The sequence below is a fragment of the Triturus cristatus genome, chromosome 11 (genome assembly GCF_964204655.1).
Source record: "Triturus cristatus chromosome 11, aTriCri1.1, whole genome shotgun sequence".
Classification (NCBI taxonomy): Eukaryota; Metazoa; Chordata; class Amphibia; order Caudata; family Salamandridae; genus Triturus; species Triturus cristatus.
In genome coordinates this window covers 1,048,300,144-1,048,314,869 of record NC_140594.1, presented here as the reverse complement: position 1 = coordinate 1,048,314,869, position 14,726 = coordinate 1,048,300,144, and the positions used below count along the sequence as shown (strand labels likewise).

Sequence of the window (14,726 nt, the reverse complement as noted above, 5' to 3'; positions counted from 1 at the left end):
GTGTTCCTACTGAGGCAGCTTTGTGGGTGGGGTGGGGCTGCTCTGTCTCAGAGCAGAGAGAAGAGTGGTGGACTCACTCCTCCCACAGCCTGAGTGGAGAACACGCCCAGGTCCCCAGCCCCTGTCTGATTGCCAAACCATGGTGCTCAGACCAATCACAACACTGCATTGCAGCATTGTGATTGGCTATGGGAAGCCTAGGAGCCCGGGAGCTTCCTCAAGAAGCCAGGGAGAGGACAGAGAGGATGGAGAGAGCTTTGAGGTGTGCTACTTTGAAAATTATAGATAAAAAAGAACAGCTACTGAAATGTTGTTTTAGGTCTAATTGCTGGCTAACCTGTTGGATGCCTGCACTACAGGGCTAATAGCGTGTGTGTGTGTGTGTATGGGGGTGCTCACATGTGTGTGTGTGTGTGTGTGAGCGTCCTCATTTATGTGTGATGCATTGTGAGATTTTCAAGCCTGAACATCTTTTATTTCTTTAAACTAAAATACTCAAGGAGATGGTGCTGAAAGTCAAGAGTTAAAGTTAGGATTTGTTAAAAATAATCCTGTAGCTGATAAACGTGACCTTCCACAATTTGTATAATTTTATGGTCACAGGACTAAATTCTTGTGGGGTATAAATGTCACTCATCTGTTCAAGGTCTGTCCAATTGTTACCTTTGACCTAGATATGGGAAGGCACAAGGAATTACTGGCCTGATATTTATCAATATGCATAAACTTGATCTTGGGTACTTACAAGAGGTAATGTTGCAATCCTGCGAAAGAATTAATTTCTCCTTTGTTCTTCCACTCGTGTAAACTTGGGCTACGCATTTGTGTTCTTCCTAAAACATAGAAAAAAATGTAAAACATTGAACGGATTTCAAAATTAAGTTGACAGCAATGTGTTCACAGAATAACACTTCACAATGAATGAACAATGGACAGCAGCAGTTTGAACAGGGGCACCAAGATGAAGTGTCCATCTACCACATGTAGTCCTGTTCAAATTAAAGGACATGTTAGCACCTCTTCAAGGAAAAAAGAAACAAGCTACAATGTATGTTCAGAAACTAGGACAATGAGTGCTTCACACAGGTTGCATATGACCACAGTGTCAATAGTTTTTACTGGATACCAACCAAGAAGGTTTAAGGATACTCAATTCAAATACTTGATAAGAGATGAAAATATCACTTCTGTGCTGTGCAAATTGACTCACCTTTGTACATGTTACAATTTGTAGGGAATTTAACAATCAAATAGAAGATTGTGACTGCAAGAATGGGTTACCACGATGTCTGGGCGAAATATATATTCAGCCAGCAAAGTCGCCGGTCTGAAGCTTTTGCCATTTTTCTAAAATATGGCTAAGATTCCAGAGTTTACCCGAAACAAACGTTAGCATCTTCCATCGCAGATTACATGAATGTCAGAAGGTTTTGATGGGACCAGGCCAACAAATCCAGGCCCACCCTTGTTACTGTGCAGCCGCGACCCCTGCAGGTAAGAGCGGTGGGGCCGAGTTGGGGAAGAATTTGACAGACGACCACGAGGGAAAATTAAATAAATACGTTTCCCTCGTCATCTTATGTTCAGCCCCCCCCCCCCCCAACTTGCCCCCCCAATCTTACCTGTAGGGGCCGTGCCTGTTAGTAAGGTTAAAAAACACATTTTCCCAGAACACACAGAAGAGCATCTGGCGCTATCTAGTCGCATTCCTTCCCTTCTCATGAATAAACGTGTCAGGTTTTCTTTGATTTCTATATTATATAAATGTTGGCATACGAGCGCAGGGCCCTGAAAAAGCACGGGAGCTAGGGAATAATGCACACTCTGAATTTCCCTTGTGACGGCCCTGCCTGATTTTCTGCGGCTGGATGTGCTGCACAAGATGAGTGGGCCTACAGGAATAAGGAACATGGCTGTCCTGAAGATTTTTCTGCTGTTACAAATGACTGCCCTTGGTCCTGAGCGGAAGTGGGGAGATGCTGTGTCAGCGGCTACTTGGCAGCCATACGCCACCTATTTCCTGCTAGATTTCTGATCCAATGGGATACTACACAGTAGAAATTGTCACTTCCCTGGTTCCCAGAATGGCAGCAGGGGTATTTTTCCACTGCAGTGCATGACCCCTCTTTCACTCTTTTTTTAGTTTACACTTCACTAGTTTTGCACTTCATAAAAAAATATATGTTATAAAAACTTTTCAACATTCTATATGCCAAATATTGCTGCCTATACCAGGCCTATGGTGTGCTAGAACTGGGGCAACAAGAGCATGTAAAATGATCTACTGTTAGGCAATTATATGAGGTGCCAGATAAATTTGCAATGGTGCCATGAACTAATATTTGCACCCATCAACTGATACAAAGTAGTGCTTTTTGCACATTGTGGCCAGTGTAAATGTCCGTTCGTCAGTTTTTATTGGCTTTCAAAATTGCTAGTGTCCGTAAAATTGCCTAGCATTGCTGCCTTCAATGAGAGTTTGCCCATTTAGGACTAGATTACACTGCCTTCACCAGTGTCAAGATTTTCAGATCACATTGATTGCAATTGCACCAGGGCAATTTTGCACTGAATAATGCACCAACTGATTGGCTGAAAACTACCAATCATGGTCTAAGACCTTCAAATCTTGCAATCATTCAGATGATTTTCATACATATGAGACAAATAGATAATCATTGAGGAAGCAAGGAATCTAAAACCTGTACTTGAACATTGCAATTTTTGTGAGCGCCTCACCTCTTCACGCCTATGCAGGGGGTGTAACCCTAAGCAACCTGCAGGCTGATGGGAGCTCCGAGGTTTGTGACTGTGAGCTTCAAAGAGAGAACACTGATCTTCCCTCACACTTACATGGATCTTACGCTGGCTAATATGAAATAGCTGCGGTACCCACGCCTACCCAGTCACTGTGCATCATGCAAACCATCATGGTCAGACACTCTTATAGGGTGACATACCAGCACAGGGTGATGAATGACAACAGCATGACAACAGACTATTGATCTGATGTAGAGGGGGCGGTAGTGGGATCTAGGCCAAATAAGTCTCGATGTCCCAACCATGATTCTCTGTCTTCTGCCAACTTATTATAAGGGTAGTGTGAGGCAGCATTCCCTGTCAACTCTGCCAATGTTAACATCCTTAGCTCAGATGTGGCATTAGCTGTAATGGCCTTGGAAAGGCAGACAGCTAGTTTGAAGGTATTGCCACCGGCTTCCGTTCTGCAGGACCACCTTTAAAACCATGGATGTCTACTGTAGAAATCGGTGAAAATACCCTTGATGTAATGGTGAAATCTAAGAGTGCATCAGAGACATTTTGTATGTCAGACTAGAAAATGAACTCCCACTTTGTTTTTTTTCTAGCACACAAATTCACAACCTCAACCTTTGAAATAGTGGAACTATCACCATGGACCATCCTTCAGGGAAAGTATCCACTGAACAGACAGAAAACTCAAAGTATGGCGGTTGTGATTGAGGGGATCTCTCGGCTACACTGACAGGCTGGTAGACAGGCTGGCAGTCTTTTTTGGGGACCTATAATTATTTTTCATCATTAGAGTTTGACCGAGAGCAAGAGAGAGACATGCAGAAAAACGATGAGAGAAAGAAGAAGCAAAAAACAGAAAAAATGGCAGCTGGAGCAAGAAGTGCTGAAAAGCACTTGCAGAGTGAAATAAGGAGACAGGGAGTAGAAGATGGCAGAAGAAATAGGCATGAGGTGCAATCAAGACTGGAGAGTTGGAATTCAGCAGCTCTGGCTTTCAGCACTGCTGGTGACAGGCTCCTAAGAAAAACATTGGGGCACTTATTATTATTATTTTTTTTTTAAATAAGGCACTTGGGCTCTGTGTTTCTTTCCGCCAAGTATACAAACATTGATATATTGGCCACATCCTTGGGTGAAAGAGAAACAATGTTCTTCTGCTCCAGAACATATTCATAGTTGAAGAAACCATTATTAAAGGGTGCTTGTCATTTCCCCTAATTCTTCCCAAATGCTGGCAAATAAGGGAAGTGAGCCAAAGGGAGATACATTGATTTGGAGCTAATGACATAGTTGGATCTAGTTGGGAATTTTAGTTATTGGGTATAAAAGCAGTCAAGATCACAGATTGGATCCAATGGGGTGTTTTAGGCACTTGGCATAAATGTATTGGTGACATGTCCACAATGTAATCCATATCTGAAATGTAGCATACCCCTTCTGTTTCAGGTCTGAAATGACACTCTTCTTCAACATTTATTTCCCGATCTGCACAATCACGTGGACTGGTTTCATTTTTCACAAGGTCCTCATGATCACTGACGCTTGAAGCCTGAGGAAAATATCAGGAAACAGTCTTATGCATCTTGTCCAAAGATTTGTGAAAGGCTGACCAAACATTTTTGCAATCTGTGAATTTTGCTTTTGTTGCTGTTGGTGGACCTCCTCTGACTGGTAGGCAACATTGAATGGTCGTGTCTTAACTTCTCAAATATTTTTTACATGAACAACTACAGTCAAAATGCCATTGCTCCACAGTGCCTTCAGACATGTTTTTATAATTTAGTATTGATATATTTAAGACACACACATACACACCCATCCTCCCTCTGTATCTTCTGGTGAAATTTGTCCCCAAAGGTATGTATTCTTAACTGGAGTAGTAGCAGAAAGCACAGATATGTAATTGTTTTACACCACAAATAATAAAAATTTGAGGTACAGAAAGATAAAGTGATTTGTCCAGAATCATATGTGTGCAAGTCATTATCTTTCTTGGTATCTCACATCATAATCCCCTTCATCTCACTCATCCCCTCTGTCCTTGAGTATCCCTTGTAATCTTTTCTCTAGAGAGGGTGTATGCACTAGTTCCCATCACATTCTCCACTGTAGTCTGTGACAATGCGAAACATCACAAACCAACATCACTAGGGCAGTTCATCGAGACCTGGAAGCAGACACCCAATAAAATAATTAATACTGTCCATCTTCTGCCCGTACCTACAGTGAGCAGACATGGAGTTCACAATGTACTTATTCAAGGTTTTGGTAATGTTTCATCCAAACTAAATGACTATGCAACTATAACACATGGGAAACTGTACTGTCCTTAAAAGATAAGAGGATTTAATTGCTAAATGGTAATTGTCCTTTTACGAGTGCAGAGCTCATCCAGCGGGTGGCATTGTGCTTTAAAAGCAAGGAACAAAAATAGCGTGCTGTGTAGAAAAGATTAAAATACCTGAGTAAGCAGACATGTTTTTAAACATTTTCTAAACCAAAGCAAAGTCAGAAGTTTGTTTTAAACAGGGGCGGCTTCTCCATAATGGCGTAGGAGTGTCGCCTCACTGGTAAGAGTCTGTCACAGAAAAATTAAATTATATTAAAACAATAATATAATTTTATGTTTGTGTGAGGTGCTCTAACCATACCTGCATGCATGTGGGGCTGGGTCAGGCCATAACAGTCAGGAGTGGGCACTTATAAGTGCACATGTAAGTTTGCCGGCCGTCTCAATCCGGCCAAACAGACATGCGCACTTCAATTTCTCCAACTCGGTTGCATTCACAGCTGGGTTGGAGAAAAGTCTCAGACTCCCAGGCAGTGTCGGAGCAGCAGACCAGGCCACTCAGACCAATCCTGGTGCTGCTCTCATAGCATGCGAGCAGCATCTGGATTGGCTGGGCAGACTGTGCCTTCCTCAGAGACTGTTGGGAGTGAAGCACCAAGCCGGCCATTGGCATCTGGACAGCGGGAGGTAAGGTTTTTTTAGCTTTTATTTTTATCCTCAATCCCCTCCCACACATGTCCTCCCATCCCTCACTTTTGTTGTGCGGCGGCTACCACTGGTCTTAAATAGAAGAAAAGCAAGCGTGTTTACTTCTTAGCAGTGGCAACAAAAAAAGCTAGGCCCCAAAAGTGTTGATCCAGAACTAGGAAACAGACAATAGAACTTTGGGATCTGAGCAATCTAAGTGGTTGAAAGTAAGAAAAATCTGAGTTCAAACCAGACTGTATAGTTGCATATAGTCATGTACGATCAAGACACAAGTGGACCTACTCTCAAACAGAATTTTGTAGTACTTTTTGTAGTTTTACAAAGTAACATAGATGTACTACAAAATGCTATTCAGTCTTATATGAGTAGGTTCTGCCTCCGCCCCTCCTATCTTTTTTTTGTGTGGTGATCTCTGCCTCATTTGCAGAGTCTCTGCACATGTATGTACCTTTTAATAGTAAGTGAAGGTGGGATGAGGGGGTGGCTTGAAAATGGGAAATACTTATGAATAAAGGGGAGGGGATTAGGGAAGAATAAGACTGAGTTTTGGTAGTGTTAAAGAGTAATGTAGGAAGGAACGTGCACCCACCTGCAAAAGAGTAAGCTCATTTCTATTCACAAACTGCACTTCTGGATTACTGCCATGAAAAAGGCACCTAAACAGTAGTAACTTATTCCAACTCAGAGCAGAAGCGAGTAAAGCACCACACGTGGCAAACCACTGGTACTGGAACACCCTCCCATAGAAAATAATGGCGATAGGGACTTAAAATAAGCAAGCATAGGCAATGACATTAAATTCATGTATTTAAAATAGTTCAAAATATAATTAAATATAATTAAAAAAATTCTAAAATAGAATATAGATATTATTTAATTATAAAATAATGTAATAACCTCTAACATTAATATTTTATTAAAATCTAGTTAAATTTCTTTAAAATAATTAAATACATCACTTTTAATAATTATTAATGCATAATAAAACAGTACTTTAGAAGTGAATTTATTTTTTCATTTAAACGTCAGAAAAATAGATTCAATTTAGTATATTTACATTAACAAAGAAGTAATATGATATTAAGTTACTAGTGGTATAGGAGTTTTCTTGTTTTGTACTATATTTTAAAATGATATATATATATGTGTATATATATATATATATATCTAACACCAATCCCGCCTCTTTATCCAAGAACGGGTCTGACACATGCTTTTGGATGAATGCAGGTAAGGTTTAATTGCCACCCTTCAGACAGGTAAGAGTTCTTTAACACCTGGCAGGCGCGTTTCGGCGAATGCCTTAATCATTGCCAGCATTGTGTTTTTAAAAAACAAGTTCAAATACGCAGGGACTTTACATACTGTTCATTGAGTTCTTATTGGTGCAATGTGATCCAATCACAGTCACTGTTCTTCCCTTACTGTGAGCAGTATGTGCAAGGAATGCTGGTAGCTGAAGTCCCGCAGTCTGTGATGTCCCACGCACTGTGCGAGTCCGCAGTCCCACATCGCGAACTTTGGTCAAGTGGCCGGTCCGTGCATTCAGTAATGCCCTGGCTTTTGCCAGCTTGTGAGGCTGCTCATCTATTCGTGCGGGGACCATGGCGGCAAATATATATATATATCCAAAACAAAACCGCCCAGCTCCCTTGCTCTCAACAGTGTGGGTGCGCGGATTGCGCAGGCGATGTCGCAATCAAATATTCCAAAGACACCACCTCTCCAACAAAGACAACGTGCGGCGCACTCAAGGCTCGATCAAAAAAAAAATTCCGTTATTAGTTGTTTTCCGTGAAAGCTAACACACGCGTTCCGGCACCCTGGCCTTCGTCAGTGTTAGTTTGTTCATTAGATAGCCACATTTAAATAACAAATTCTCTCATTGGACGGCAGGGCTGGTAAGCAAAATTGACAGAGGACTTGCCGCGTAACTTACAAAAATCAACGTTACCACAGCGGCCATTTTAGCCTGCTTGTTGAACAAAAGATCGTATTGATATCGATTTACAAATAATAACAAGTTATACCGTGTCAACTGAGCACATGAATTATAAAACATATAAAGTCAAAAAACATGAAATATGTATGTGTTACAGTTTCCCAGGGATAAATATATCCATTCAATTGGATGTGTTTTCATATTCAGCTATCTAAACCAATTCATTAGAGACACTACTATATTGGTAGCATTCATTGTAAATATATACAAAAAAAATGGGGAAAAAATGAATACTCTTAGGTCATTGTAGCTCAATTCATTGACACAAATCTATACTGGGAATGAACTCTACATGAATAAATTCGTTCAACAGGTTCACATGATTGGCTGCTAGATTTCATTCTTACAAAATTGAGCCCTTCAATGGGCTAATGTCCAGAAAAAATTAAAATGCAGGCCACGCCATCGTGAAATATTTCATAAAACATACGTACAGGTAATAAATGAAAAAATGACATATGAAACAAATGCGCCCACCAAAATTGTGTATAGAGAAAAGGAGGAAGGTTCACCAAATCCGCACATGTTTCCATATTTATATTACTCTTGCTAGATCCTACCGCATACAAAATATCATTCAGGGTTAAACTTGACTCAGCCGATGAAGGACCACAATTCCTCCTCCATATTCAGTCCCCCAGGGGTACGTGTTTGGAGTTCAATGATGAAACGTGCCTCCAATTGACGCAACTCCTTTACCCTATCTCCTCCTCTTTCAGTAATGGGGACATGGTCTAAACAAAAGTAGCTGAGTCTGTCACTGCGGGATTCGTGTTTTTCAGGAAAGTGCCTCGCTACAGGGTAAGTTGTGTCGTGGTTTGTGATTGCCCGTGTGTGCTCCAATACTCGTTTTTTGGCGGGATGAATGGTGCTCCCGATGTATTGGAGACCACACGGGCATGTCAGACAATAAATGACGAAGCTTGTGTTGCAGTTCATAAACCTGTTGATGGTGCATGTCCCCTTCCTGCCAGGAACAACATACTCTTTTACCTTTTTACTGTTCTTGCACGCCTTGCACGAGGCGCACGGGTAAAAACCAACCAGAGTGTTTTTGGGAGCACTGTCAGAGAAGTGACTACATACCAATAAATCTTTTAGTGACTTACTTTTACGGTATGTTACCTCAGGCTTTTCAGAAATGGTTTTACCGATAATATTGTCAGTCTGCAGTATTTTCCAGTTCCTCTCTACTAGCCTCCTAATGGTTCCAGCTTTTGTAGAGAAACCTAGAATGAGTCGGGGACTTTCCAACTTTCCTTCTGCTTGGATCTTTTTTGATTCTTTTGAACCAAGTAAAGATTGCCTCTCAATTGCCTGCACTTTTAGGGCAGTGTCATTTAAGAGACTGTTGGTATATCCTCTTTGTCTGAATCTACTTAGCGACTCACTGGCTGCCTGGGTGTAATCCACGGGGAGTGTGCAATTCCTTTTAAGACGCAGCAACTCCCCATATGGAATACTGTGGATTAATGACCGAGGATGCTGACTTTTGTAGTGCGAAACTGTGTTCCCTGCAGTAGGCTTACGGTAAAGCTTAGTACATATTTTTTCATCTGCCACAAAAACTGAAAGGTCTAGAAAGGGTACCTCAATCTTACTTATGTAGCTCGTGAACTGTAAGTTAAGAGTGTTAGCATTCAGAATATTAATATACTCTTTTGCCTCCTCTGGTGTACCTTTCCAAACAATAAAAAGGTTGTCGATATAGCGTGCCCATAGGGCAATTTTCTCGACCCATACCTCATTATCGTCCGACCAGGCCACGTGCTTCTCCCACCAGCCCACGAACAAGTTCGCGTAGCTGGGGGTGAAGCACGTGCCCATCGCGGTCCCTTGGGTTTGCAGATATAGCTGACCACCAAATAGAAAAATATTGTTACGCAAACAGAATTCAGCAAATTCTAACAACATTTCTGTTGTGCATCTGAAATTTCAAAGGCCTAGCTTTGAGGAAATACTGAAGTGCTTCCAACCCATCAGTGTGTGCAATACAGGTATATAAACTGGTTATGTCCATGGTAATGAGAACAAAGTCCGGTTCCCACTGTATCCCCTGTATGCGTTTGATGAAGTCAGTAGTGTCTTGAATGAAAGAACTTAAATCTTTTACAAGAGGAAATAAAAAGTGATCTACATAAATGGACACCTTTTCCAGCAAGCTCTCTTTACTTGAAACTATAGGGCGCCCTGATGGCTTGTGGGCATCCTTATGGATTTTCGGTAAGTTGTAAAATGTCGGCAATACAGGGCTGTCCACTTTGATGAATTGAAATTCATCCTCCTCCAAAATACCACTGTTTCTCCATTTATCAAGTAGATTGTAAAACAATAACACACTAGTATTGTACCTCTCCGTTTTGAATTTTTCGTAACTTGTTACATCACCAAGTAGTCGCAGCGCTTCCTCTCTATATAGCCCCTTGGACATCACCACCACATTGCCGCCTTTATCAGACTGTTTGATGATGATGTTGCCGTTGGTTGTCATGCGTCCTCAATTTGTTTAAATCTTTGATCACAGAGTCATGAAAGCAATCAATTGCATCGAAAGGCATTTTAGGGATAAACCTAAATGCCTTTCGATGCAATTGATACAGTGGGAACCGTACTTTGTTCTCATTACCATGGACATAACCAGTTTATATACCTGTATTGCACACACTGATGGGTTGGAAGCACTTCAGTATTTCTTCAAAGCTAGGCCTTTGAAATTTCAGATGCACAACAGAATGTTGTTAGAATTTGCTGAATTCTGTTTGCATAACAATATTTTTCTATTTGGTGGTTAGCTATATCTGCAAACCCAAGGGACCGCGATGGGCACGTGCTTCGCCCCCAGCTACGCGAACTTGTTCATGGGCTGGTGGGAGAAGCACGTGGCCTGGTCGGACGATAATGAGGTATGGATCGAGAAAATTGCCCTATGGGCACGCTATATCGACGACCTTTTTATTGTTTGGAAAGGTACACCAGAGGAGGCAAAAGAGTATATTAATATTCTGAATGCTAACCTTCCTAACTTACGGTTCACGAGCTACATAAGTAAGATTGAGGTACCCTTTCTAGACCTTTCAGTTTTTGTGGCAGATGGAAAAATATGTACTAAGCTTTACCGTAAGCCTACTGCAGGGAACACAGTTTTGCACTACAAAAGTCAGCATCCTCGGTCATTAATCCACAGTATTCCATATGGGGAGTTGTTGCGTCTTAAAAGGAATTGCACACTCCCCGTGGATTACACCCAGGCAGCCAGTGAGTCGCTAAGTAGATTCAGACACAGAGGATATACCAACAGTCTCTTAAATGACACTGCCCTAAAAGTGCAGGCAATTGAGAGGCAATCTTTACTTGGTTCAAAAGAATCAAAAAAGATCCAAGCAGAAGGAAAGTTGGAAAGTCCCCGACTCATTCTAGGTTTCTCTACAAAAGCTGGAACCATTAGGAGGCTAGTAGAGAGGAACTGGAAAATACTGCAGACTGACAATATTATCGGTAAAACCATTTCTGAAAAGCCTGAGGTAACATACCGTAAAAGTAAGTCACTAAAAGATTTATTGGTACGTAGTCACTTCTCTGACAGTGCTCCCAAAAACACTCTGGTTGGTTTTTACCCGTGCGCCTCGTGCAAGGCGTGCAAGAACAGTAAAAAGGTAAAAGAGTATGTTGTTCCTGGCAGGAAGGGGACATGCACCATCAACAGGTTTATGAACAGCAACACAAGCTTCGTCATTTATTGTCTGACATGCCCGTGTGGTCTCCAATACATCGGGAGCACCATTCATCCCGCCAAAAAACGAGTATTGGAGCATACACGGGCAATCACAAACCACGACACAACTTACGCTGTAGCGAGGCACTTTGCTGAAAAACACAAATCCCGCAGTGACAGACTCAGCTACTTTTGTTTAGACCATGTCCCCATTACTGAAAGAGGAGGAGATAGGGTAAAGGAGTTGCGTCAATTGGAGGCACGTTTCATCATTGAACTCCAAACACGTACCCCTGGGGAACTGAATATGGAGGAAGAATTGTGGTCCTTCATCGGCTGAGTCAAGTTTAACCCTGAATGATATTTTGTATGTGGTAGGATCTAGCAAGAGTAATATAAATATGGAAACATGTGCGGATTTGGTGAACCTTCCTCCTTTTCTCTATACACGATTTTGGTGGGGGCATTTGTTTCATATGTCATTTTTTCATTTATTACCTGTACGTATGTTTTTTTATGAAATATTTCACGATGGCGTGGCCTGCATTTTAATTTTTGCTGGACATTAGCCCATTGGAGGGCTCAATTTTGTAAGAATGAAATCTAGCAGCCAATCATGTGAACCTGTTGAACGAATTTATTCATGTAGAGTTCATTCCCAGTATAGATTTGTGTCAATGAATTGAGCTACAATGACCTTAGTAAGAGTATTCATTTTTTTTCCCCATTTTTTTTTGTATATATTTACAATGAATGCTACCAATATAGTAGTGTCTCTAATGAATTGGTTTAGATAGCTGAATAGGAAAACACATCCAATTGAATGAATATATTTATCCCTGGGAAACTGTAACACATACATATTTCATGTTTTTTGACTTTATATGTTTTATAATTCATGTGCTCAGTTGACACGGTATAACTTGTTATTATTTGTAAATCGATATCATTACGATCTTTTGTTCAACAAGCAGGCTAAAATGGCCGCTGTGGTAACGTTGATTTTTGTAAGTTACACGGCAAGTCCTCTGTCAATTTTGCAACCAGCCCTGCCGTCCAATGAGAGAATTTGTTATTTAAATGTGGCTATCTAATGAACAAACTAACACTGACGAAGGCCAGGGTGCCGGAACGCGTGTGTTAGCTTTCACGGAAAGCAACCAATAAAGGAATTTTTTTTGATCGAGCCTTGAGTGCGCCGCACGTTGTCTTTGTTGGAGACGTGGTGTCTTTGGAATATATATATATATATATATATATATATATATATATATATATATATATATATATATATATATATATATATATATATATATATATATATATATATATATATACCTAGATCTACCTTAGTTTTAGCCTGTTTCAGTGTTTCATACCTGTATCCTCTTTGCAGGAATCTATCAGTTAAAGCAATTTGAGCTTGCTTCAGAGCATCTACTTCACTGCAGTTTCTCTTCATTCTTAAATTTTCTGCATACGGAATGCTCATTTTTAATCTTGGTGGATGGAAGCTTGCCTCATGCAGAATGGTATTGCCTGCGGTAGGCTTCCTGTAGGTACGCGTTTGAATAGATCCCTGTGCAATGTATACTTCCAGGTCTAAGTATGTCACACTAGTTGCACTAATATGTTCAGTGAATTTTAAATTGAGATTATTTACATTAATGCTGTCTATAAACAATTGCGCTGACTCTTTGGACCCATTCCATAAAATAAAAAGATTGTCAATAAATCTAATCCACTTTATGACATGGTCCTTCCATTCCCTGTCGACTCTGAGCACCTGCTCCTCCCACCAGCCCATATGCAAATTAGCATAGCTGGGGGTGAAGCAGGTGCCCATCGCTGTACCTTGCAGTTGCTTGTAGGTATCACCTCCAAATAAAAAAAGATTATTATTGATTATATATATATATATATTTTTTTTTTTTTTCACTGAAAAAAACATAGGTTTCAGGGACGTTATAGTTATAAATTAGCATTTAAAAAACCTTTGAAATTAACTGATAAAACCATAGGTTTCAGGGACGTTATGGTTAGTTGGTCATTTCACTCGCACAAAAACAGAGAAATTCGAATGTTATAGTTAGTAGAGCTAACTATAACTTGCGCCCCCACAATGCGCTGCTGATGACGTCACATATTACATCACTCATGACATAGTCAGTGACATCACTGGTGACATCACTGATGACATCTCAAATGACATCACTGATGATATCATCGAGTGAATGTGTGTTTCTGTAAAGTTTAAATATATTTGATATATGTTAATGCCAAGGTGTATTGAAGAATGAGTTGGTGTATAAGTGTGTGGGTGGAGGATTTCATAGGTGTGTGACTGACTGTATAAGTTAGTGATTAAATGTGTCTTACTGAATGCATGGGTTAGTGACTAAACTGTGTGAATGTCTGTATCAGTCTCTCAATTGTTGTGTAAGCTGCTGCATGGGTTGATGATTAGGTACATGACTGTCTATATGGGTTACTTATTAGTTGCACGAGTATCTGTATGGGTGCCTCAGTGTTTGTGTGTGTGGGTGGGCGGTGTGTGCCTTTCTGCCTACATGTGTGAGTAGATAATTTACTGGGTGTATGGGTTAAATAGTGCATGTGTAAATAGCTGTTTAGGTGAGTGAGTGTGTTTATCAATGTGTTGGTGAGTGAATGTATGTCTCATTGGTATATGTGTGAGCAACTACATATGTGAAAGGCAGTATATGTGAGTGTTGGAGTATATAAATGACTATATGTGAGAGTGAGTAATTGTGAAAGTGGCTGTATAAATGAGTGTGTGCTTGTGTCAGTGATTGTATAAGAGAGTAAGTATATGTTAGTATCTGTACGAATAGGTTAGATGGTAAATGTATAACTGTATAGGTGAGTAAATGGCAGTGTTATTGATTCTTTATATGACTAGCGAGGTGTGTCAATAACTCTATGGATGAGTGACGGTGTATGAGTGTTTGTATAGGTGTATGAGTACATATAATAGTGCTGTATTGATGAGTGACTGCATGTATGAGTAACTGTATGAGTGAATGAATGAATGTATATGTATAGCTAGGAATTAGTCAGTGGGTATATAGTAACTGCTATTGATTTGTCTATTGTTTTGAAAATGGTAGCCTGTATTTTAGAGTGGGTATATCAAAGGTTATATTAGGGTGTGAGGAGGTGCATCAGACTATCAGGTGGATGATGTAATCAGTGATATCCTCAGTGATGTCATTTGA

General features: G+C 40.5%; 1 protein-coding gene across 1 annotated transcript in view; it reads right to left on the bottom strand.

Moving 5' to 3' along the window:
- LOC146785925 (uncharacterized) overlaps positions 1-14,726 on the bottom strand; it is a 239,863-nt gene that overhangs the window by 92,457 nt on the left and 132,680 nt on the right. Inside the window, exons 7-8 of the mRNA XM_085635323.1 lie at positions 4,208-4,324; positions 746-833 (exon numbers count right to left, since the gene is read on the bottom strand). Of these exons, the coding sequence (XP_085491449.1) occupies positions 746-833; positions 4,208-4,324 (205 nt within the window). The remainder of the gene's footprint in view (positions 1-745; positions 834-4,207; positions 4,325-14,726) is intronic.